General features: G+C 48.8%; 1 protein-coding gene across 9 annotated transcripts in view; it reads right to left on the reverse strand.

Moving 5' to 3' along the window:
- The window catches only part of smurf1 (SMAD specific E3 ubiquitin protein ligase 1), a 37,031-nt gene that overhangs the window by 9,071 nt on the left and 2,897 nt on the right, over positions 1–25,063 (reverse strand). For 2 of the 9 annotated variants that reach the window (XM_062531390.1, XM_062531389.1), the window contains exons 2-10: positions 9,433–9,471; positions 7,746–7,854; positions 6,458–6,591; positions 5,164–5,229; positions 4,956–5,031; positions 4,384–4,622; positions 3,466–3,550; positions 2,051–2,197; positions 1,281–1,491 (exon numbers count right to left, since the gene is read on the reverse strand). In XM_062531390.1, coding sequence (XP_062387374.1) covers positions 1,281–1,491; positions 2,051–2,197; positions 3,466–3,550; positions 4,384–4,622; positions 4,956–5,031; positions 5,164–5,229; positions 6,458–6,591; positions 7,746–7,854; positions 9,433–9,471 — 1,106 coding nt within the window. Of the gene's footprint in view, positions 1–1,280; positions 1,495–2,050; positions 2,198–3,465; positions 3,551–4,383; positions 4,650–4,955; positions 5,032–5,163; positions 5,230–6,457; positions 6,592–7,745; positions 7,876–9,432; positions 9,472–25,063 lie in introns of all 9 variants that reach the window. The other 7 variants (XM_062531385.1, XM_062531383.1, XM_062531384.1 and 4 more) reach the window with 5 other exon arrangements.

The following is a 25,063-nucleotide window of genomic DNA, read 5'->3' on the forward strand; positions in this document are numbered from 1 at the left end:
CATCACATCCTGATTTTACAACCCCGGATAAACCTTTATACCGGTTTTGAGAATTCTGATTATGCTAGCTGGAGTACTGTAGTAGTATTGTACTTCACTGTAGCTGGGATATTGTAGCATGTGTGTACACCTTATCCTGGTTTCTGACAGTGGCTGTCAAATTTTCTAAAGTACTACTTGCAGGATTGATTACTGATTAGAATCAAAGACAATAGAGCAGCGTGATAAAACACTAATTAGCTAGCGGGATGCTAGTATTTATCGTGCATACAGGAATGTTAATGATCAGGTTTCTCTGTATTCACGTCAATTCATGATCAAAACTGGGATAAGACTCATAATCGGCGTACAGCAGTGCATGTAAACACAGGCGATAGGATTCTTTCAGGAGTGTGGATAAGCTACACACACAAGCCCTAAGTCAAAGACACGGCCCTCATTATCAACTCAGAACATGAGCTTCTAGCTTGCTGTGAAGACTACAGGAGTCAACAGGGACTTCATCTCCGTCGTCTCTCTCAGTAGCTGGGTTCTCCATCAAACTAATTTGCACATTTTATGCGCATTCATTAAAACTTCGGCTAAACAAGATGCACTCCTATCAGCCGTGTTAAGCGAATTAAGAATGAACACTTCTAATCAAGGCAGGAGTCGTGAACAGCTGCAGGATTAAATGCGATAAAACACCACGCACACACACACACGTTCCCCATCAACCTAGTATAATCAACACCATACCCTACGGCAATAAATGAGTTAATCTAACCCCCTCAAGCAAATCCAATCAACTCAACTCGACTATTCTTGGGTGTTTTTGACTTAATTCAGACAGGGCAGCGAAGAGTGAGTGGACAGGAAGTGAGTGGGAAAGAGTGACTAGGTGGGATCGGCAAATGAGCACTGGTCGGATTTGAACCCACGGCTGCTTGGACCCAAATGTGGTACAGAGGACATGGCCGCTTGTGCCATAGACGAAACCTCTAAAAAAAAAAAACTATGGGTGCCTCTCAACATCCCTCCTCGATCCTCGATGCACGGTCCTCCAGGCTCGTTCCCACTGATCTATAATTAACATTGGATAGTCTATCCCATTGTTGCCGCCCCATCGTTCTTTATCTAGATCAGTGAGGACGAGGATCGAGGAAGGAAGGGAGGATCTATAAAAGACCAACTGAGAGGCACCCTATAATTCGAAAAACGCAAAAAAATAAAAACTTGGACAGAATCCTGGCGTGTGCGTGACACGAGCTGTGAGGCTGTGAGGGTGGGAGGACGGTTACCTCGAAGATCTCCTCGCGGGACACCTCGATGCGGCAGTGTCCGGCCTGCGGCTGCTGCAGGGAGAGCTCGTGGCGCAGCAGCTTGAGCTTCTGCACCAGGTCCCTCTCGTAGCGCGCCGGCAGCTCGCCCCCACCCTCACCGCCCTCCTCCACCGGCACCTCCATCTGCACCGGCAGCGCCTGCGTCGACTCCTTCACCTGAGACTGCTGGCTGCTGGGGCCCCACACACATATACACACACACACACACACACACACACACACACACACACACACACACACACACACACACACACACACACACACACACACACACACACACACACACACACACACACACACACACACACACACACACACACACACACACACACACACACACACACACACACACAGACACACAGACAGACAGACAGACAGACAGACAGACAGACAGACAGACATACACAGGAGAGGCAACTTAGACAAATAATGCATGTACTCATTACAAGATGTGTATCAGTAAAACAAACTTCTAATGCTACATCCAATCACTAGTCATCTACCAATTATGAAGATTTTTAATATCAGAAATTGATTACATTTTAATGATCAGAAATTAAATTGCTTTTAATAGCATCGATCATAACACACAGTGAATTAGATTATTCAGGAGTGATTAGGTAAGTTGTCAAAGGGGAAACGGGTGCAAAGGTAAGTGACTTCACTCGTCAACAGTGCTGAATCCAGTGCAGGAAAAGGGCGGGGTCGCTTGGCCGCTTGGCCTTTACCTCATGATGTGATGTAACCGGGGGTCGGTGAATTGTGTCGTTCGGTTATTGTGGTCCACAAAATAAATCCTTCCTGACACCGTGCTCCTGACCTCCCAGCCCGGGGGCAGGGGGCCCAGGTCCTCACAACTCACACTGTTCAGGTCCCTGAGGGGGGGCAACCACAGCGGCACGGCTCACTACGCTGAACGCGCACGCACACACACACACACACACACACACACACTTGCAACACATACATACACAAACACACACACACACTTGCAACACATATGCACACACATGCATACACACACACACACACACACACACACACACACACACACACACACACACACACACACACACACACACACACACACACACACACACACACACACACACACACACACACACACACACACACACACACACACACACACACACACACACTCACAACTCAAAACAACCCCTCACACTGCTAAATATACACCTTGGCTTTTAAAAGAATTCTAAAACTACACTGCGAAGATTATGGCTGGACAATATGATCTAAAAATAATATTACAATAATCTCTTTTTAAAAATCCTATTTGGAAAAGCTAAAACAAACTTTGGTATATAATCTGGCCCTTCTATAGTCCACACGGCATGCTGGCATTGCCAATTCCTTTGCATCTACATTTACTTGTAGTAACAGATCGGACACTTCCCTTCAAGACAGTGATACTGGTATTACTGCACCGTTCAAATCTCAAGATTCTCAAACTCTGCATCAAGTAAGGATGAGACAAAGCGTAGAGGATTTTTTTAACAGCCCTTTCTAATCCCACAAAGCTCACACTTCCTTCTAATTGAAAGCGAAAAGGAGAACTGAACTGCTGTTCTCACACCAATCAGACATGACTGACAATCGGTCGTGACAGCCGTGACACTGTTCTGACAACTCTAAACAAAACTGAACTGAACTGAAGGCAACTGGGAAGATCAGAGTTAAGGGGTGGTTGTTGATTATGACAATGTTAGTCGGTCAGACGTTTGTTAAAAACACAATTACAATCTTGTCTGGTTGTTTTTTGTTAAACACACAATCACAGTAAGTGTAGCTCAGTCAGCTAAAGTAAACAAACAAACACACAGAACAATAGCTAAGGGATTTCATTCATTTGGTTTGGAGACAAAATAACAAAAACAAACAATGTTCAGGATAAACTAGGCTAGACACGCAACCGTAGCGTTCTGTTTGCGGAGCGTACACATGGTTTTTAGAAGACTGGTCTAATTAGTCTGGTCTGGCTATAATTGAGCATGGTCATGTCTGGTCTAGCCTGTTCCATTGATTATGGTGGAAGCAGACAGTTGCAGCATACGCAACGCGAATGGAACGCTAAGGGTTGCGAGTCGGCATAGCCCCGATGTTAAGACTGCGGTCCTACCGTGGTATCCTGGGGTCATGCCAGGTGCTCACGCCGGTCTGTGTGTGCAGGAAGTAGACCTGGCCCTGCACCGTGGTCCTCTGCTCTGTAGGCACAAGAGGCAGGACAGCAGAACCATCAGTATTCAGATGGCACCTCCACCAACTCAGCTCATGTCGCGGTTCTCCTAACTTTCCAGACGATTCGTGATGAGCGATCCCTGCAGTGTCTGCGAGAGTGAGTGTGTGTGTGTGTGCGTGTGTGTGTGTGACTGTGTGTGCACGAGTGTGTGTGTGTGTGTGTGTGTGAGTAGGCATGGTCCAGTGAGTGTTTCTCTAGAGCGAGGCGCTTGGGTGCTGCTGGATCTGTGTGGGGCATCTGTGGCCCACTGAACGAGTAAAACGAAGCCTGTCCACCTCCTGCAGTGTGGGCAGCCGTCGTCACGCTGGCTCAAATAAGACAGCAAGCGACCACAAGGGAGAGTCTCTTCATTCCCCATGCCTCACTTCAGTGAGTGTTAAAACAGCTCAGTTTGACTATGGGCGACAGAGCGTGGCTCTAAAGAGAGGAGCTGTGTGCTAAAGGATTGATAGAGATGCAGTTTGAAGAATTAAAAACAATGGTTTAAACACTCAGAAAAAGAAAAAACGGTGTGCAAGTGTCTTGAGTGTGTGTGTGTGTATACAGTATATATTTGTTGGGATTAAGTGGCCAGCTGTAGAGAAAGCTTGATGAGAAGGAAGAATGCATTTGTGTATTTGCTGGGCAGTAGGAGCACAGCAGGAATACAGTACACTGTGGGCCACACACTGTAGTTTCTGGCACAGTGGCAGCATCTGTACGTAGGAATACACTGCAGATGCCCGTGTCTGTCTGAGACGCGGTCATAGAACATGAGGCCCGGATATATTGATCGTGCGGAGGAGGAACCCAACTCACCGTAGCCCTCGGGCAGTTCGGGCGTCTGATTGCCGTGCGGCCGGTTCTGGGGCGTGTGCGCGTGGCCCCGGGAGTCCTGGTTGCGGACGCGTTGTGCTTGGAGCCGCTGCTCCTGGTTGGGCGACTCCAGGGCGCGGCAGTTGCCGCCGCCGGCCGCCCCGGTGGGGTCCGTGTAGGGCAGCGGCTCCTCCATGAAGCAGCTGAGCGGCCTCCCCGGGCCCGAGTCCTCGAACACCGTGCTGCAGAGGGACACACCGACACGCCCCCTACCATCAAACCCACCGTCACTCTCGCAGTCAACACACAGCAGCAAAAAAAAACGGAGCTTCTTTACCCAACATCCCTCCCCCCCTTTCCCTTTTCCTAAAGCAGCCATCCCTGTGCGCACTGCTTAATTTCAAACAAGATAAACTGCTCATGCACAGATTAAGTGACAGTAAGGATTACGATGTTATAACACCGCTTGGATTCACTCATTCATTCATTTCTGCCCAGCCGGCAGGTCAAGAGGCTGCCATTAGGTGGCAGCACGTGCACAGAGAGCTTAGTGAACATTGCTGAGGAGGACTCACCCTTCATTTTCTAACAGCCCTCTGCAGTCCACCACTGGCCCCCCACTGCCAATCCGGTCTCTGGTCTGCAAGCTCACTGTAATGCAAAAAATATCCTGTTGTGTTAAAAAACGAAAAGTGCTGCAGGGGAGACAAGAAGAGCGCTCAGCGTCACTGCGCTGCGCGATGAATACGGCCACGTCTTGCTCTGCAGGAAGGGAACACTTACCGACTATTTGCCCACGCACTGCATCGCTGTCTGAGGGGTTGAGTTTGCATAGGTCCAAACGCTGGTCTGTGGGTTATGGAAGCAGAGGGAGGGAGGGAGGGAGGGAGAGAGAGAGAGAGGGGGAGAGAGAGAGAGAGAGAGAGAGAGAGAGAGAGAGAGAGTGTTCAGACCAGAAGGAAGTGACCGCGGAGCCGAGGTCAGAAAAGTCTGGCCACCGAGAGCCAGCCAGATAGATAGATAGCTAAGCTGGCTGCGGTTTGTGCTTGTGGGAGGTCAATCAATAGCGTCTAACGGGCACACGAGCTCTGGGCGCATTATCCAAACAAAAACAAATGTGGGTGAGATTTCGAGAATAGAGGAAATCGAACGCAGTCATGTTTAGTGCGCTCAATGAGCTCGACACAGCACTCAGAGGACTCCGCTTTCATAGAGTAGAGTAGTAGGATATACTATAATATAGACATCCTGCGTTATGACTGAGGGAAAAGCTGGGCCTGCGAATAGGAAGATCAGCGATTTCTTCTGCACCGCATGTCTTCCACTGTTCTGTCTGAACTTATCACATCGTGATTAGCCACACCTGATTTAATCAGAGGGGTGTCCTACGAAAGTGAGGTTAATGGCTTATCCGGGTGACTTTGGGAGTAACCGCTGATCCCTAAACAAACACTGCATTGAGCATCTATTGTTTCAAAACGGGCACATTGTTTAATTAAGACACTCCTGAAATTGCATTGTAAACCAGTAAGTGATCTTGTGAGTGAGTGACCTTGCCTCGTAGTAAAGCCCTCAGGTGTGCTTGGAGCAGGCAGGGGCAGGCCAAGGATATGCTGGCCACAGGGTTCCAGGGGCAGGACTGATGCTGTGTTCCAGACAACTCATATGTTGGATATTTCCCACATGAAAACTTCCCACGTTAAAATCAAACATTTCAAAATCCAACTTTAGATGGATTTTCTGATGTGTACTATTGTATTTTCACTAGGAAATCGGAAGATCTCAACATAGAGTTTGTCTGGAACCCAGCATGAGACTGCTACTGGCTGAATGAATGCACCACTGTTGCCTGTTAACCCCAGAGTCTCTCGAATGTTGGAATGGACTCTGGTGTTCGATGGATAACAGCTTCCAAAAAACTAAATTCATTTATCTAGTAAGGTGAAGCTGACAGTATCTTTGCTCTCCTAGCCAAACAAGAACTTCAAAGTGTTTTAAAAGCATCAACAATGAAATAATGCAACATTGATACCTAGCAACCGATATAACTTATAACCAATGAGTAATGTAGACTCACAGCCAGTGTCTTTGAGTCGGCTGATAGCATTGGACAGCAGCCTCACACAGCCCAGGAAGCCCGCGCCCTGTTTCTTGTGGATCTTCTTGTGGTTCCACACACTGATGGTGATCGAGTCCGTCTTCCCAATATACCTAACAGAACAGAGGGAGCAATAAGAGTTTGTAAAAACATAATTAAGGGAATGATGATACGTGACATTAGTGTTGTAATCATTCTGTGTCAGCCATCCGTTTAAACAAATTAGTATCAGCTATTAGCAAACGACTACTCAGGCAATTAGCGTGAAAAGAGAAATTCAACAATATTTTTTTTTTTTTTTTAAAGATGATTTTTTTGGGCTTTTTATGCCTTTAATTCGACAGGACAGTAGAGAGTATGACAGGAAACGAGCAGGAGAGAGAGTAGGGGTGGGATCCGGAAAGGACCACGGGGCGGGAATCGAACCCGGGTCGCCGGCGTGCGGTGCAGGTGCCCCAGCCAGTCGTGCCACGGCTGGGGCCAAATTCAACAATATTTTAATCGTGAATGAATTTAGCGTGCCAAATGTGTTGGTGGGATCAAAAACACGTTGAAAGGATGCACCTGCCTAGTCTTTGTGTGTGTGTGGTGCTAAACCAAAATTGTGTAGATTCCACAGTAACCACCGAGAGCAGAGCAGATCAGCACCCTCTGATGAAGGCCATGTGGTTCAATCATGGACATGTTTGTTCTTGACTTGGCCAAATAAACAGGCGAAATAGACATATGTCCAGTTTTATGAAGACTGTGTGCTGCATCATTACCTCTGCGTAGTTAGTGTGGAATGACTCACGTTTTGCTTTAGGACCCATAATGTGAACCTTTTCATCTCTTGACACACTCTTGTGTGCATTGGTAGGGACAACGTGTGTGCATACAGTATGTAGAATCAGTGCTCATTGAGAGCGTTTACATGCATACTAAACAACTGATTATCGGTTTCAGTAGTTATCTGGTTATTCAAGTGCACATGTAAACGGAGTAAACCGATATTTATTATCGGTTTACTGCCGTTATTGGTTTATGAAAAATCCATTTAACACACCTAGGTTTCTGTCAATATTCTGATTTCTTCGAGACATGTATACACCTTTAACGGATTATTCCGGTCGTTAATAATATAGTCGTTAATAATAGTTTTTTACTGTGCATGTAAACACGCTCACTGTTTGACTGTTTGGGTCTTGGTACACATCGGCATGTGCTTGAATGGGTATATGGATGCAGGTGTGCTGTAGGGTCACAGTGGTGGTGGGTTTGGACTCACAGGTCATAATGCTGGTTCCATTTGGGGTCCAGTGTGCTCTTGACTGTGTCTGTGGAGTGGCACTGACCTGAGCCATCGACAACAACTTTGGCGAAAGGGTCAGGTAACCCTGTGACAGAAACACATGAGCCTGAATCGTGTCGCAGAAAGACAAGAAAAAACAACAGAGGATGAAAAGATACAATGTCACATCAACTCTTTTCTGTTTGTTTGTTTGTTTGTTTGTTCTTTAATCCTGTGCACAGGACAGAGGGTTCAATGTTACAACCCTTGCCAAAGTGACATCATCAAACCTCGCCAGCCTTGCCCACCTCTAACTCCCCTTCTTCTCTTTAAAGAGCCAGCGAAAAAAAGCTAAAAAAAAGTTTCTGAAAAGTCATTTGATCTCAGCGAGGTTGTATGTAAGATTGTTTCTAAAGTTGGAAGTTTCAAGGATGGGACGCAGTCTACGGTGAGAAGCTCCCCATCTCCTGTAATGGTCTATCAAAAGGAATTTCAACCGCCATCAATAGTGAGTGCCCTCGGGGAACTAAGGGAGACTAAAAAGAGTGAGAGGGAGAGAATAAAAGTGAGGGTATAAGACAGAGAGAGAGAGAATAAGCGTGCAAAAGCAAGTGTGTGTGTGGGTGTGTGTACGCCTGTGTCTCTCAGAGTACGAATGAGTGAGGGGTGTGTGTGTGTGTGAGAGAGAGAGAGAGAGAGAAAAATAGAGGGGGAAAGACTGAAGCAGAAAGAGCTGGCATCATTTCTTTTCATCAGTTGCACTCTGTCTTGTTGGGAAATCACTCCTCCTGGCCAGTGCACCCGACCCCTGGCGCCTCATTGAAGTCTTGGTGCACGGATCACTAAAGCTCGTGTTCTCCAGCGCACGACCTGTGAGAGCGCGTCATGTGGATGCCCACTGCACTGCCCCGGATATAAAGGGGCATTTGTGGATGTAGGACGCAGATGTAGCCGCATATCGAGGGTAATCTGCATATGTGGGTCATGAGTTGGAGGGGAGGGGGGGGGGGCAAGCACCCGCTGTGGAAGCCTGGACAGTCTGCCACTAAGCTCTCTGTGTGTGTGTGTGTGTGTGTGTTAATGCAGGGGAGGGTGGGCATGGCAGTGCCATTCGCCAAAGTGGCAGTCAATCGGGAGGGGGGGGGGGGGGTTACGATGCCAACCTCATCACCTCAGAGTACGCTTATTAGCAAACAGCCTGTGGGTTGAATCTCAATAGCATTGGAGACTTCTCAATGAGTGATACTCACTCCCTGCGTGGGGGGAGGGGGGCGGATTTAAAAAGACAGCCTTGAGTGGGAGGCTAATAGGGAGGACGAGAGAAAGAAATGCGCTCGTTATTCTGAAATTTCACTGGGGTAATACATTTGATGCAGAGGAATGAGAGGTGCCGCACTGGGTTCCATTTGGAACAGGAAAGAAAGGAAAAGAAAGAAAGAAAGAGAGAAAGAAAGGAAGAAAGAAAGATTTTTTTCTACTATTGTTCTGTGTTGCTACTGTACCTCCGGCTGAACTCCTCTGACACAATCAATTTAAGAGGCTTATGCACACAAACTTGTTGAGACACTGTCAGATGAACTCAAATACACATCTTTAATACACTGTGGTAATAAATTATTCAGTTTATTATCATCGGGGGGGGGGGGGGGGGGGGGTGGGGGGTATGGAGAGAAAATGTACTCACGGAAGAAGTCTTTCTTTGCTAGATTCTTGGCACATAATACTGCAAAAGAGAAGACAGAGACATTGATCAGTGGCTGACACAAAATCAAATCATAACACAATCAGGTCATCCCATTCCGCACAGGCCCCGGCCAACCGAGCATCGCATCACAAACACCTCGCCAATATTTCAATCCCGGTGTATCAATCCGAGGCGAGTTAAGGCATGAGCAGAATCTGATTATAGGGTACAGCTACCATTTCGACATTATCGTCCCGGCGCTCTGCCTGTCGGAGGGAGCGGAGAGTTACTCGGAGAGAGAGAGAGAGAGAGAGAGAGAGAGAGAGAGAGAGAGAGAGAGAGAGAGAGAGAGAGACAGAGCCACAGGCCTGGCGCTGCCAAAATCGGAGCTTGGCTCCCATCACAATCACTGACAGGATCGGGTCCTTGATCTACAGCCCGGCCCATTGGGGACATTAGGTGTATACGCGCTGTCCCTGAGTTGCCCCATCAGAATAAATCAGTCGGACAGCGAATACTTCCTCATATCACAGCGGCTCCTCTCTGGATTTCTCTCATTCTCTCTCTCTCTCTCTCCTCCGCGTGTGCAAACGAACGAAAGCACATAAAAGTCTTTGTGTTTGCTGTTGCACTTTGCAGGGGCAGACGGGTGAGAGGGCTTGTTGTTGACCGTGTGTGTGTTAGTATCAGAAGGACACAAAGAACAATCTGGCATTGAGTCGCGGCGGAGGCTGTGACGTGATTGATGCGCGGCTGTGCCGTGCCCGGGTGAGTGAGTGAGTGAGGAGCGCAGGTCAGACCTCCTGAATTCCTGACCCGTGTGGGAGTGAGTTGAGCAGCAGGGGCCGGACGGGCCGGACGGGCCCAAGAGGCCTTGGCCTACTGACGTGCCCGTGGACTTCGCCAGAGCTGATTTGACTAATACATGAATGCCACCATGAGCTCGTAGTTGTGGCATTCCATGACCTCGGGAGGCGGAAAAGGCAAATTGGCAGCAATTTGCTACTACTGCAATAAAACATGATAACACAGCTATGCACGCACACACACACACACACACGGACAACCTACACGCCACCCACTCCTCCCTCCCAACGCAGACAGAGAGAAGAGAGATGTTTCCTCTAACGTTTTCCCCAAGGCCCTTTACAGAGCTGCCACAGAGCTGCCTTTGTCCAATCAATACGATCCTAAAAACAATTGTAAGAATTCCTCCATTATCACTGAGGTGAGAGAGAGAGGATAGACCCATAGTATATGTGATCCTATCTACGGAAAGGATTGGTGAAATATCACTCTGATTAAAGAGAGTCAAAATCTGTGGTACAATGAAGCCTGAAAAGGCACGGCCTGCAGTGAATGAAGTAGTGTGTGTGTGTATGTGTGTGTGTGTGTGTGTGTGTGTGTGTGTAGTCCTATAGTACTACCACTGATATCTTTATCATCTCAACGGTTCTCACTACTCATATGTAGGTGTTGTAGAAACAGCACCGCTGTCCGCCTCCCCAGCTGCCTCTCCTCTCAGAGCACCCCAAGGTGTGGGTTCCTCTAAACGGAAGCTTACGTCGGCAGAATGTGGAAGGAAATGAGATGATTAATGCTTAAAAAGGCACTGCTTCACTAGAGCAAAGGCTGGTGCTAGAACATCTTCTCACAGATAATTAGGCTCCTCAATTAGGAAAATGTTTTTAAAACGGTCGGCAACACACGCACACACAAAAAAAGAAAAACTATTAAACGGCTAAACATGAGAGAAATGCTGAGTGAGTAAAAGCAACCGTGTGCAGAGAGAGGCTTCGTGATACTCTCTACTCGTCACCTGGTCTTCTTCTACTATTTAAAACCCAGGCGTTCTCCTTTCAGGTTGATTGCACTACGCTGAGTGAGAGGACGGATTTTCTTCTTTTTTTTTTTTGAGCAACGCAGTCGCAGTGCGTGACGTTCAGGTGGTGTGACGGATGCGGCGAATCTGACACCAGGCGCTCCCCTGTCTCCGTGTGTGAGAGTGTGTGTGTGTGTGTGTGTGTGTGTGTGTGTGTGTGCTGCGCCTGTACAGGAGCAGAGGCGCAGCGAAGAAGGGAACAGCTCATTAAGGCAGAACGGTCCGGGCATGCGTGGGAGTCTGCCAGCCCCAACAGACAGGACAGAGATGGAGAGCAGGGCAGAGGGGACACAGAGAGAGAGAGAGAGAGAGAGGGGGGGAGAGAGAGAGAGAGAGGAGGGGAGGGGAGGTAGAGGAAAAGAGAGAAATGAAGCGCAAATGTGAGGAGAGGTGTGGAGTGCAAAGCAGAGGAGGAGAGAGAGAGAGAGAGAGACCGAGTTAAAGACAGAAGGAGAAAGAATGAAAAATCACAAAAGAAACTATTCCAGTATTCCAGAAGGGCACGGGAGAAAAGGTAGCAAAGGAGAAAGATAACCCACCAAAACCCCCCCCAAAAAAACGAGAGAGAGAGAAAGAAAGAGAGGAAGAGAACAAATGAGGGGGCAACGACTCCTGCACTGAATTCCTCCCCCTAGACACGAGCAGTCCATCACAGCCCAATAAGCGTTGCTGTGGCAACCAACTGCCTTTCCACTGCAGGGCCAAGATGCTGCGTGCCAGATGAGGCGCTGATCAAAAGGTGCCCTCACGTGACCAACGCCCGCACCGCTGGACCCCACAGCTGTGAGGAGAGAGAGAGAGAGAAGAGAGAAGAGAGGAAAGAGAGAGAAGAGAGAGAGAGAGAGAGAGAGAGAGAGAGAGAGAGAGAGAGAGAGAGAGAGAAGAGGAGGATAGCAGGGGCGTATGCTCCTCCTCAAGCTCCTCTGATACATCGATCCTCTCGCACGAGGGAAGGGAATGTCACTAGCTTCCTGTGATGAAGCTCAGCACAGCTGTAGCCATGGCAACAGGCCAGAATAAGAAGCAGCAGCAGCAGCTCAGGGGGGGTGGGGTGGCGTGGTGTGTGTGTGGGGGGGGAGAACGGCACGAGAAGTACAAGAAGGCAAGATGAGCCTTGTGCTGTTTTTTATTCTGGGGACTACTGTATCAGGCACCCTGCAATGAAAGTTGGGGATTTTCGGGCGTGTTTCGGGGATTAGGGGACTTTAGGGCCAATCATCTGAAGCACAGCGACCAGGCCAAACAGTCCCACAGACAGGCATGTCAAGAGCCGGGGCAGGGCTTAAACAGTTTGGTCATTTTGACCCAGTTGGCATACAAAGCAACCATGTCCTCTGAAAAGAGACCACAGGCCAGACGGAAGTGTGTGCGTGCGTGTGTGTGGTGTGTGTGTGGAGGGGGGTGTACCAAACTGTCCTTGTTTTGCTGTATCAGTTATGCCTGTTGTACCCGGCTTCCGTCGATGTAAAGCGCATACTTCTTTCTTTCGTACAAACCCATGAATTGTGAGCTTTGCTCGGTGCGCACGCTAGGCCTCAGAAGTAGACTGCAGCAGTCTCTAAAAAAGCAGCCCTAATGATCTCGGGGAAGACGGAAGACAGAGCAAATTGTACTTTAGTGATTCACGTCTGTGTGTGTGGGGCGGCTGTGGCCTCAGACGGTGTAATGAGTCGGCCATAAAACGCTCTCGGGCCTGGCATAGCGAAACAGCCAAGCACATGAAACGCGGCGGCTCAAGAGAGAGAGGGAGGGAGGGAGGGAGAGAGAGAGGGAGAGAAAGAGAGGAAGTGGAAAAGAAGTTCCTGTACTGGCAAGCAGATGGCTGCACATTCCTGTGCTCTGACTTTCGTGGACAGACGGAGCAGCACGGTATTGGAAGGTTGTTATTTCATTAAAAAAAAGAAGAAGAAAAAAAAAGGGTTTCCTGTCAGTCCGCTGCAATCATACATCAAGCGGCGATGACAGAGAATGCGAGCGACACGAGGCAGTGAACACCAACAAACTGCCACAGAAATAACTGTTTCGAAAGGGTACGAAAACAAAAACAGAAAAAATCAAAACAAAACAATAAAACTCAAAATCAGAAAAACAGCCTGGTGGTCGCTCAGTGAGTGCACCACAGCACTGTTGTAGCTGGTGATAAACAAACACACACGGACCAGACATCCAAGCAGAGTGTGTGTGTGTGTGTGTGTGTGATGTTTTTTGAGGGGGTGAGGCGACGCGGCGTGCTCTGGCCCGGGGGGCCTGGAGGGTTTTCTGAGGCCGGGGCCGGCCCGTGCTCTCCTGCGCTAAGCCCTTTGAGCGGAGGCCAAACAGTCTGGTATGGTGTTATCACAAATCACTCATCAGCAGCCGCCGCCGCCGCGTTAACCCTTTTAACGTTCGCGCCCTCACTCACACCGCACCACCGCACAGCACAGCACAGCACAGCGCAGCACAGCACAGCGCAGGGCAGGGGGATTAGAGTGCACGGGGTGGGAAAGAAAAACACCGTTTTAATAGAAACTGAACATGATGGGTGCCGGACCAGCCATGTGGGCTTGTATATAGGGGCTGGGCAATTAGCTGGAAACACACTTCTCCTTTCTCACTGAGCAAATTCACGATCTTGCAAAAAATGAGGAACATGAGGGTTTTTGGGGTGCCAATATAGAACCATGCAGGTTTTAAAGAAGTCTTCGGGGTTCCTTTGATTAACCCTTCAAAATGGTTCAAAGAACCATATAGGGGTGCCATAAATGATGCATGCAATAGAACAATTTTTGGTTCTATATAGCACCTTTTTTTCTAAAGCCCAATTCACACCAAAGATTCCCGACGCGACGAGACCAAGTTGCAGCGGTGTGAATTAAGTGTTGCACGTAGTTGCAAGCCGTTGCAGAGCATTCAACATGTTTAACCGCAGTTGCAAGGTTTTAGAACGCTGCGGCTCGTCTCGTCGCGAAGCTGTGGTCTGAACCCTAAGAGTGTATAGTAACATCACCAACACCTAGGGCAAAGATCCAAAGACCATTAGGTGGATCAGAAGTGGCACCAACAAACTGCAGTCTGTTACTACCTATAGATGATGTGACTAGGGTTGACCTCTTCTTCATTTCATTTGAAGAATAAGCCAATAAATCAGATGATGAATCTTTTTATAGAGCGTTCAATTGTGAAACAGTTGCAATCATTTGGCACCGCATTTCAGAAATGGGTAATAAAGGTGACGGGACAGCTGGCGGCGTCATGCTGTTTGCCAGCTCGTCGATGCTTCATCGGCTCGATGAAAGACATTCCTCGAGGTTACAGCCGCTGCCTTTGTGTGAGGCAACTCTCTGGATTCTCCTCAGACCACTGAGCTGAGGCAAGCGCGGTGCTTACTCAGCCCCAGCCCATCTCGCAACAAACCTCCCGTTCCCGAACGTGCCCACGCGCCGAAAGTCCCGTTTCAAGAGCGGAACGGGCGGAACGAGCGGGCGGGCGGGCGTGCCCAGACTGGGCGGGGTCCAAACACTCCGCCACAGCTGGAGAGATCGGTGATTGACAGCTAACTGACAGCATAACTGACAGCCGGCGCCAGGCGGAAGCCATCCAAGGGTTCGGGCTCTGGAGAGGATCCAACTAACTGAGCATCTCCTGTGTGTATGGAGCCTGTGCGTACGGGGGAAGCCAGGCTCTCGTGGGTGCCGCTCGCTGGGGCTATTTTTAGGTTAAAAATAGTCCTGACGGAGGGGAAAAAATGTTTATTTGCTCATTTTATTTCCCTAACGGCGGCAAAACGCAGACTGTAAACCTAGATCAGGGTTCTGCTGAGGTGTGTGTGTGTGTGTGTGTGTGTGTGCTAAACAACAGTGGGTTAGGTGCCAGACACCACTGCTCTGCTCATACCTGCTTCAGGAATGTGCATTACCAGTTGTTTAAGTGTGTCTGTGTGTGTGTGTGTGTGTGTGTGTGTGTGTGTGTGTGTGTGTGTGTGTGTGTGTGTGTGTGTAGAAGAGTGCAAATGTAGAAGTGTGTCTATGTGCCATGTATGTGCATGGCACATTAATGTATGCAATATGCACACAAGTGTACATAATTGAGTGTGTGTGTGTGTGTGTGTGTGTGTGTGTGTGTGTTTTCATGCGTGCACATGTACAGTATTGTATTAGCCGCTTTGTGCATAAGCCACAGGACAGTGTTTTACGTAAGTTAAAAGAAACAAAACCATGTTAATACCATATTAACTACCCCCATCTATTAACCTCACAGCTGAAGAAATTTAGCAAATTGTGTGCTTTTGTGTGGCTTTCTGTTCTGTGTGCAGCACAGGCCGCCGTTTCCCCCGAGAGAGGATGTGATTATGCGAGTGGCCCGAGACACTGAAGGGGATGATCTCAGTGTCAGTGTAACGCTGCACTGGGCGACCTTATCAGGCCGGCAGTTCCTGTCTGAATGACAGGGCCAAATGAAGCTGAGCCTGGAGGCTGGCAAGACCTACCGATGCTCATCTCACACACACTACTCCCTCGAACACGACTGTGTGTGTGTGTGCGCGTGGGAGCACACCCACACATGAGTAATAAGAAACCACTCCCTAATGCAGTGCTCAGGTTAACGTTACTACATCAGGAAGGGGACAAGAGGAGTAGCTCGCTCACACACACACACACACACACACACACACACACACACACACACACACACACACACACACACACCTCTTGAGCTCCGTGGTGGCACACACAGACACACAAATACAGCACAGGAACATGAGACTGCAGGCCCCTGGCGTGTATAAAATATCCATGAGCTTTTCCGGGGGTTGTCCTCCCCCACCCCTATCTCTCTCCCTCTCTCCATCTCCACCTCGTTCTCGCTCTACGATTAAACCAGACGAAGCCATTTTAAAAAAAAAGGGTCTGTGAGCTCCACTGACACAGACAGGACGCGGGCGTGTATACATGTGTGTGTACACGCAGGCATATTCCAGATATATACACACACACACAAATACACCACGCTGTCTGTGAACAAATGAGCTCCGTCAGTCAGGAAGCTCTTAAAAAGAGCAGTGCATCCTTCTTGAGCACGAGTGGAAGTGACATTTCCTTGGGCGTGTGTATGCCCACGTATACGCACACTCACACACACACTCACACACACACACACACACACAATAGGTCAGTGGGCACATCATCGCCAGCGGATCAGCAGCACCGCACCAGGAAGCACCGGCATGGGTGTGGGTGTTAGGGGAGCGGGCAGCAGACTTCCCCCAGCTATGAGTCACTGGAGCTGGGATCGTGCGGCGGCCGAGACCGGGGGAAGGGAAACCTGAACCACACCTCTGCGGAGGGAGCCGTTAAAACCAACACAATAGAGCGCCAGAGATGGGGTGGGTGGAAGGTGGAGAGACACAGACCGAGGGGGAGAGAGAGAGAGAAAAAGAAAGAGAAAGAGAGGGAAAGAGAGAGAGACTGGAAAGGTAAGAGAGAAAAGAGATATACAGAGAGAAAGACAAGGAGGAAAACAACAGAAATAGAGGGCAGTGAAGAAAAGACTGTCACAGGAAACAGGAAGGCAGGCAGACAGAGGAGAGTGTGAGAGAGAGAGCGAGAGAGAGAGAGAGAGAAAGAAAGAGAAAGAATGCAGAGGCATGCAACTGTGTCGAGAAAGAACACACACAGGGCAGTGTGGCATTAGTCAGCTGGTGGTTTTGAGGAACACATCCTGTGCTGGTTCTCTCTCTCTCTCTCTTGGGTATGAATCATGGTGTTGAGCAAACAGCACCGAAACCGCCAGGGAGGTGATGGCAAAGCTGATAGGAGACAGACTAACGCAACATGTGTGTGCATGTGTGTGTATGTGTGTATTTTAGGGGTTGGTAATTGCCACAGATGCGATGATATCATCTTCTCACAAAAATATTTGGATCATTATGATTCTTAACATTTCACGATTCCATGAATCGGTGTTGCAATGCGGCTTATTTCTCCCACGCATTTTACATTTTGTACACTGCAACCATCTTGATGTGGTGACTTTGTTCTTGACTCTCGACTTCCTCTCCAATTGTCACAGTGATGCAGGAGAATACTTTCTCCATACAGTAGGACTCAGAAGCAGTGTTAGGGAAGATGGTAGATATAGGCCACCGCAACAAAAATTGTAATCATGATATTAAATAAAGAAATACGGTGGGACTTGGCACCACTGTGTATCAATATAATATTGTGCCAAAAATATTGCGATACTACACAATCGACTTTTTCCTCCCACCTCTAATGTGTGTGTGTGTGTGTGTGTGTGTCGTCTTTACTCTCTCATACACACTTTCTCTCGCTCCCTCTCTCACTCTCTCAAGAGAGCATGCTGTTAATAATCTCCTGCATCTTGTTTCTTGCATCAGTGATCTGCTGTTGTGCCAGAAGTGTAGAACAGCCACCGCTCCCACCACCCTCCTCACTCACTCACTCATGCACACACACACACACACACACACACACACACACACACACACACACACACACACAGTGAAAGGGGGAGAGACAGAGAGATGGAGAGGAGAGATTCATCTGGGCGGTCCGAGCATCGGGAGCCCTCTCCTCTGCACAGCTAATTGGTTCCAGTGTGCCCATCAGCAGGCGCGGAGAAGGGGTGCGGAGAAAGGGTGCGGAGAAGGGGTGCGGAGAAGGGGTGCGGAGAAGGGGTGCGGAGCCGGGCTCCAAGTCTCTCTTCACCAGCGGGAGCAGTGGAGGAGCGGGGGGAACGGCCCTCACCAAACACAAAAGCACACACACACACACACACACACACTGGGGAAAAGGCCTGGAGAGAGACTACACAGATCTGAACACTTGTACCGCTCCACAATTCATCTATCTCTCTCTTTCTGTCTCTCTCTCACACACACACACACTAATCTCTCACACACATAAAAACACACACACACACACACACACACACACACACACACAAGTGATGTATAACTAGTGTGCTCTCTAAGCAGTCACGCAGCGGCAACTGCAGCAGGACTCTGATCTTGCCCAAAAGATGGAACCGACAAGATGCAAAACCGAGTGTGGCCCATCTTTGCGTGCGTTCCGTTTGTGGTCATGACAGCACTGGAACTGCGCACACACACACACACACACACACACACACACACAAAACTGTTCAACTTCAACTTTTTATTTGAGTGTTTATGTGTGTCAGGAAGTGAAATGGGGATAATAATAAAAAAAAGAAAATAGAAGAAAAAAAATGCAGCACACAGCAGAGTTTGTTGTGTGCGGGCCGGGCGGCAAGGGAGGAGGAACGCATTCTAATGCGATATGCGTGTCCTAACGAGAGCTGCTGCCGCGAGTGAGTGAGTGACCCGCCGCGGCTGCCCACTAACCTCCAGCTGCAGTGAGTGGACTAACCCAAATCCAGAGGAGCCGCCGGCCTGGGAGGGGAGGGGAGGGAGGGAGACGCTGAACTCACAGCGTGAGGGCTTAGACGGCGCTGTCTGGAGGCCCTCGTGGGCTTCGTGTTTTCACACAAACACACACACACACAGGCTCACACACGCACATAAAAATGCACCGCTCAAGCAAATCATACAGGCATACTCTACACTCTAAAGCCAGCCAGGCAGGCAGACACACACACACACGCACACACACACACAGACTGCTCTAAGCTGACCGGGTCAGGGCTGGCCTGGTCCAACAGGACAACAATCATTCACAAATCCCCAATAAATGACAACCGAGTCATAATCCAGACCACCACCTATGGCAATGGATGGAAGGCTGAGAAAGGGAAACTTAAATGCAGACTGACCCTTGCGTCCCATTTATGTCGGGTCTGTAATTGTCTTACCGCTCATAAGGTGGACATTGCATGATGGCATTTAAGTGTCTCCTAATGGCAAGTTAATTGACCAAAGCAACAATCAACAACACAGTAAAACGAGGGTTTAAAAGGCATCCCCAGTCTCTGGCGTGTGCGTATCAGTGTTTGCGGTGCCTGTTAACCTACTACTACCGATCCATTAACACAGCCTCAGCCCAGCTTCCTTGATCAAACAAACCAAATGGGCCCGTATCAGCGCAAACACGGGCTGATAAAAGAAATGCCGGCATTCAGTCTTATTCTTAAGCTGCTTCGGGATAAAAGCCTCGGCTGAAAGACTAACATGCACGGCAACAAAACACTCAGTGTGCTACAGAAACGACAGAGAGAGAGTCGGGCCAGGAAACCTCGGACTGTGCCAGTGGAACGGCATTGTAGATTTCCCCCCTCCACGGCGTGCTCTCACTGTCTGATTGCTGTGGTTGCTGCGGTGGGATAATGGGTCTAGACTTCCAACGACTTATAAACACAGCGTTCCGTTCGCTCAGGCTGCTAAGGCCCGATTTGCCTACGTCTCAGTGGAGGGACTGTTAACATCTAATCACAGGCCAACTGTGTGGAGCACCCCGGGTCTATGAGGAACAAGTGGCCGTTCAGAGCGCAACAAGCAATCCACTCGCTGTCACCGTGGATCTCGATTCTCCGCGGTTCTCAGAATGATTCGACTTTTGGCTCTGCTCCCGAGGTGTTGTGGGGTCGTGGAACGCTCAACAACTAGGCTAGGCCACTTCTTCCTTTGTACATCCGTCAATGGTGTGACGTGTCTGCGTTTGGGCATACTGTACTGAGCAGCATGGGGCCAAATATGTTATGGTTTCCTGTGGCTGCTGTCTACACAGTGAATTGAGTCATCAGACTGCCACATAGTACTGGGGGAAAGGCAAGTGGCGTCACGTAGGCTAATAGAAACCCATTGTACGATGCTCGGCACAAAGACTCTTTTGGGATTTGTACCGGCTGTTTGTTGCGTCGGTTCAACCTCTAAAGCGCTGATGTCCCTAGTGAGATTTACACACTAACCACACACACACACGCACACCGACGTGTTATGGCATTAGCCAGTACCTCTTCAGCTGCTAAGTACACAAGTTCAAAGTGCAACTTGGTGCAGCATCAAGGGTGGCAAACGTCTGTACAACCCCATGACTACTTAAGGCACGATTGGCAATTGAAAAATCCCACATTACGTAAGGTTACTTCACCTCTCAGGCTCAGCAAACAGCACTGTGGCACACCACAGTTGGCAATTGAAAACATAAGGCCGGGCAGCGCGGTGAACATGGTTAGGCAACAGCGAATGATTATCAGTTTTCAGGAAGTGGATTTGCCATCACAGCTATTAGGCTGCTGTGATACAAATCTCACACTTCATCTTCCACTCATCACGCTGTTGCACGAAGTGCATTGCCGCTTAGCACCATCGCCGGGTTTTGCAACGGCATGCATACAGTGAGTGACAATCGCCCTCTCGGCATGCAGATCAGCAGCTGCTGAAGATAAAGGCAGTGTAATGTATCCGACGCGAATGTTTATGTGTGTGTGAGCCGCAGACACAGAGCATCTCCATGGAGCCACTGTCGCTACAACATGGAGGTGATGAACGGCGGACTGATAGGCTTCACACACAAAAGCTTAGTGCACACAGAGCTTGCGCTGAGAAACAAGGAGGAAGGAGGGGGGGGGAGCAGACAGACAGTTTGTGATAAGAGAGAACTCACAGCCTACAGCCGGCTTCCTCTTTCTTGTGATATTTGTCTCTCTCCATCTCCTACTCGGCACTCACATGCTCTTTAAAAAAAAAAAAGAAGAAGATGGCATCCGTTTTTACACAGGCCGGCCCGAGCATCCGTTTTTACACGGGCCGGCCCGATTAATGGCTCGGCCTTGATCAATAGTGTCCGTTTACAGAGCAGAGCACGGAAAGGTAGGCGGTCACGAGAGGACTGCATAATTAACAGCATCTCCTTCAAATGGCCAGCTGAATACCACACCACACCACACCGTACAGCCCTGACACAGAGAAGAATGGGATTAAACAAATAGCACCGCACCGCACTGCAATAGAACATAGAACACAGAAGCTGTGTGTTCTGTTCCATGTTCCGGCAGAGACAGAGCAGCGAGCCAAGTGCAGGCCGTCTGAGCACAATGTTCTCTAAACACACAGCATAGCCACAAGACAAGAGTCTCACACACACACACACACAGCGCAAGAAGCATTTGACAGTCACAGAACAGCACAGGTAAGGTTAGCAGTTCAATTGATAAGACAGCACAGCAGAAAACGGACACTGGGCAAAGCGATCGCTACAGAAATAGACGGAAAACAAAAGATCAGAGCACCACAAGTGAGGGCCGTGCAGTGCTGACGGGGAGGGGGGGGTGTCGTCGTCAACAGCACACAGGCAACGAGCAAACCCAGAACAATCAGCCAACACGTAGCACAGCGTAGCATCTTAGCACAGTGTAGTAGAGGGTGGATGCAGGTCAGATAATAACAGCCTGTATGCACACTCAGCGAGCCCAGGAGAGAGAGCACAATGGAGGAGAAAGAGGAGGACCAGCGGAGGGGTGAGGTGGGGTGGGGTGGGGTGCGGGGGAATGATGCGGAAATGTAGGCGAGTAGGCTGCACGTGACTGTGGATTGCTGAGAGGATTAGCCAAAAACGGCTCGCGCTCTCACTCCTTACTGAATAAGCAGGATTCCCCTCAGCCCCCCGCCATCTCACTCACTACACCCATGCACACACAAGCACACACCCGCACACACACACACAAAGACTCATAACCGTCTCACTCCACCCAAGTGTGCATACCAACAGACACACACAGACCCAGACACAGACACAGACACAGAAACCAAAGGCTCATAACCACTCATGAGGGAGGACTTTGTCCCAGAGCCTTATTAGCGTTCTAGCAGCACAGACAGGCTCCACAGCAAGCGGCTGAGAGCTTCGCCTACCTGTGGCTTAAACTGAACTGAGGATTAGACAGAGACAATGCCAGTATGCCACCTTCTTATAAACCCTCCTGTCAAACACAGGCACACAAACAGACACACGCACACACACTCTCTATTGCACTAATCTTTTGGTTGTAGAGCCACTTGCTGATGTCAGCCAAGTGCACTGACCTGCTTTGGTAGGGAAAGGGGTGGTTTCAGAGCCGTAACATTCAGCAAATTTAGACATTTGTCCCAGACTCAAGTCATTTGTCATTTTTTTTTTTTTTTTTATCCAAAGCAATTGGCGCTTTATGCATGCTTCAGTTACCAGGGCACCGTGTCCATGCCCTTCCTGCTGTCTGGTACAAGACTCCACACTGGGCAGCCATACAGCTCCACTCCAGGCCCAGAAACACACAACACACACACACACACACACACACACACACACACACACACACACACACACACACTTATATCCCCCATTCGCAAACAAGATCTGATGATGTGGTGGAACAGAGCAAATAACATACTCTCTTCCTGTCTACCACGATCCAGCCAATTGATTCATTAAAAATAAACAAGGACCCTATTCTTGGCTATATGTCAGTGCACATTTTACACACATGGATGCAGAGACCTACGGAGGCCGAACAGAAAGACAAATGTTTTTTGTAGTGAAGTGGCCTACTGGCTAAGTATCACTGTCACCAAAATGTCAAGTATCTGTTTGACATTGAGCACAAGAAGGGGAGACTGAGCCAGATCAGTTTAATGTACAAGATGGGGGCATCTAGGGGATGCTTGTAGCCTTACACTTGAACACCCCAAGCTAATTCACCCACCCGCTATTCCCATTTAAATGCTCTGTATACAGAGGCAAACCCAGAGAAATAAATGAAACTTCCTCCAATCCAATCCACACAAGGAACACACACATACACACACACACACAATTCAAGTAGACGTTTTAACAGCGTGGCTTTTTCACGATCACATGGTGGAGGCTCAGAGGTCTCAGTCACACACGGCCGACGACTAGCCTGCACATCTGGGCAAACACAGCTGCCTTACGGCAGCCTCTTTAGGACACACTTCACCTTCACCATATGGCTCCTGTTCTTCACACTGCACATGGTAGATGTCTGCCACGGGGGAACCAAAAAAAAAAAAAAGAACCAGGACGCCGTGGAGCCGAAACAAAACAAGAAAAGGCAGGCGGGATGAGAGCGATGTGGAGTGGACACAACTAGAAGGAAACACAATGGCCAGAAAGAAAAGCAGAGAGGGAAGAGAAGCGGTTTTTTTGGAGCACGACTCGAGTGGAGGAAGGTGAGAGAAAGCACACGTGCTGCTGACCGTGGCCTGCGAGTCCCTCAAACTCCACTCGGTTCAGGCTTTTCCTGGCTCATTAACATAGCAACAATGAGCATAAGTGCCCCATTAATCCCCAATTCCCCAGGGGGAAAACACTCTGAAGAGTCTTAGAAAACATGTGATGCCAAATGCCAAATGCCAAACACTTCCACATCAGCAAACAAAGGATTAAAACCCCAAGGGTAAACACACTGACAAACACTGTCCCTATTGAGTATGATGGGGGCAAGAAGAAATACAAAACTGGAGGTGGGGGGTATTATTTGAAGGTATTCTTACATCTGTTCTCTCTCTCGAATTCTGTGCTCTTTTAAACAAAACCCTGGCTGCTTAGACCGATTCATTCAAATATTTATAGATTTTTTTTCTCCTCAAAACATCTTCACAGAGAGAGCAATTAGGATCCGGTGCAAGTGGAGAGGCCTGGAGAACACGCTCTCCTCTCCAGGTTTCAATTTTACGGCTCTAATGAAATCACTCACAGCTGTGCCCCACTCGCAGCTCACATGTGTTTAAGGAAAGGCTTTTTAAAAGGCTGGAGAAACATGAGGCGGTCCATCTGAAGAGTCTGTGCTGAACATACACACACACACACACACACACACACACACACACACACACACACACACACACACACACACACACACACACACACACACACACACACACACACACACACACACACACACACACACACACACACACACACACACACACACACACACACACACACACACACACACACAATGTGTGTGTGAGCACCAGAACCACTACTGGTGGTAAAATTGGTTGATATGATGGGCCAGTTTCCCATTCATGGAAGAAGCCTAGCCCTAAACTAAAAGCTTTTTCTCAATGGAGCTCTCTGTTGAGTCTCTGAGTCCAGGACCAGGGATTAACCCACAAATGGACAACAGGATAGCCAACCGGCCCCCTTAATGTTCCATCACTGATGGAAGTGATATCCAACTCATGACCAAAAAAAGAAAGAAAAAAAAAAACGGCATGTGGGCAGACGCCACCAACGCACAGCAGTAAGCACGCTGTTTAGCAGCATTTCCTCTCTCTGGGAATGCGACACATGACCTTGGCACCGCTATAGCCACACTCTACCAGCAGCAGCACCAGGGGAGTCGCCACTGGACCCGCCAGTTGTTTATGAGTAAGCAGCTTTAGGGAGCTAGTAAGGATCCCGACTTCCTTTTCCATCGTGGGAAACATCTACCTTTGGAGCCACCAGCAGGGCCAGCAGCATTATAAAAATATGCACAATGTTCCAAGGAATCTGGCTGATTCGTCCAGAATTCCAAAAAGGAAAGGGAAATGTCTTCTTCTAAGTGCAACACTTATCCCCCGAAACACACACACACACACACAGACATACACAAACAAACTTATTTTCAGCCTAGACGTCGCACATTTGCCCTCCCTAGTTAGGCACTGTAAAAATCAAAACCCCCAGACTGTGTCGAGCAAAACAGGTCCTTTTTGTGTCTGAGATGGAGAGGGAGGAATTCAGAAAACACTATAATTCAATCTTTCTGGCATCTACCCCCTTT

Source organism: Sardina pilchardus, chromosome 3 (assembly GCF_963854185.1).
Source record: "Sardina pilchardus chromosome 3, fSarPil1.1, whole genome shotgun sequence".
Lineage (NCBI taxonomy): Eukaryota > Metazoa > Chordata > Actinopteri > Clupeiformes > Clupeidae > Sardina > Sardina pilchardus.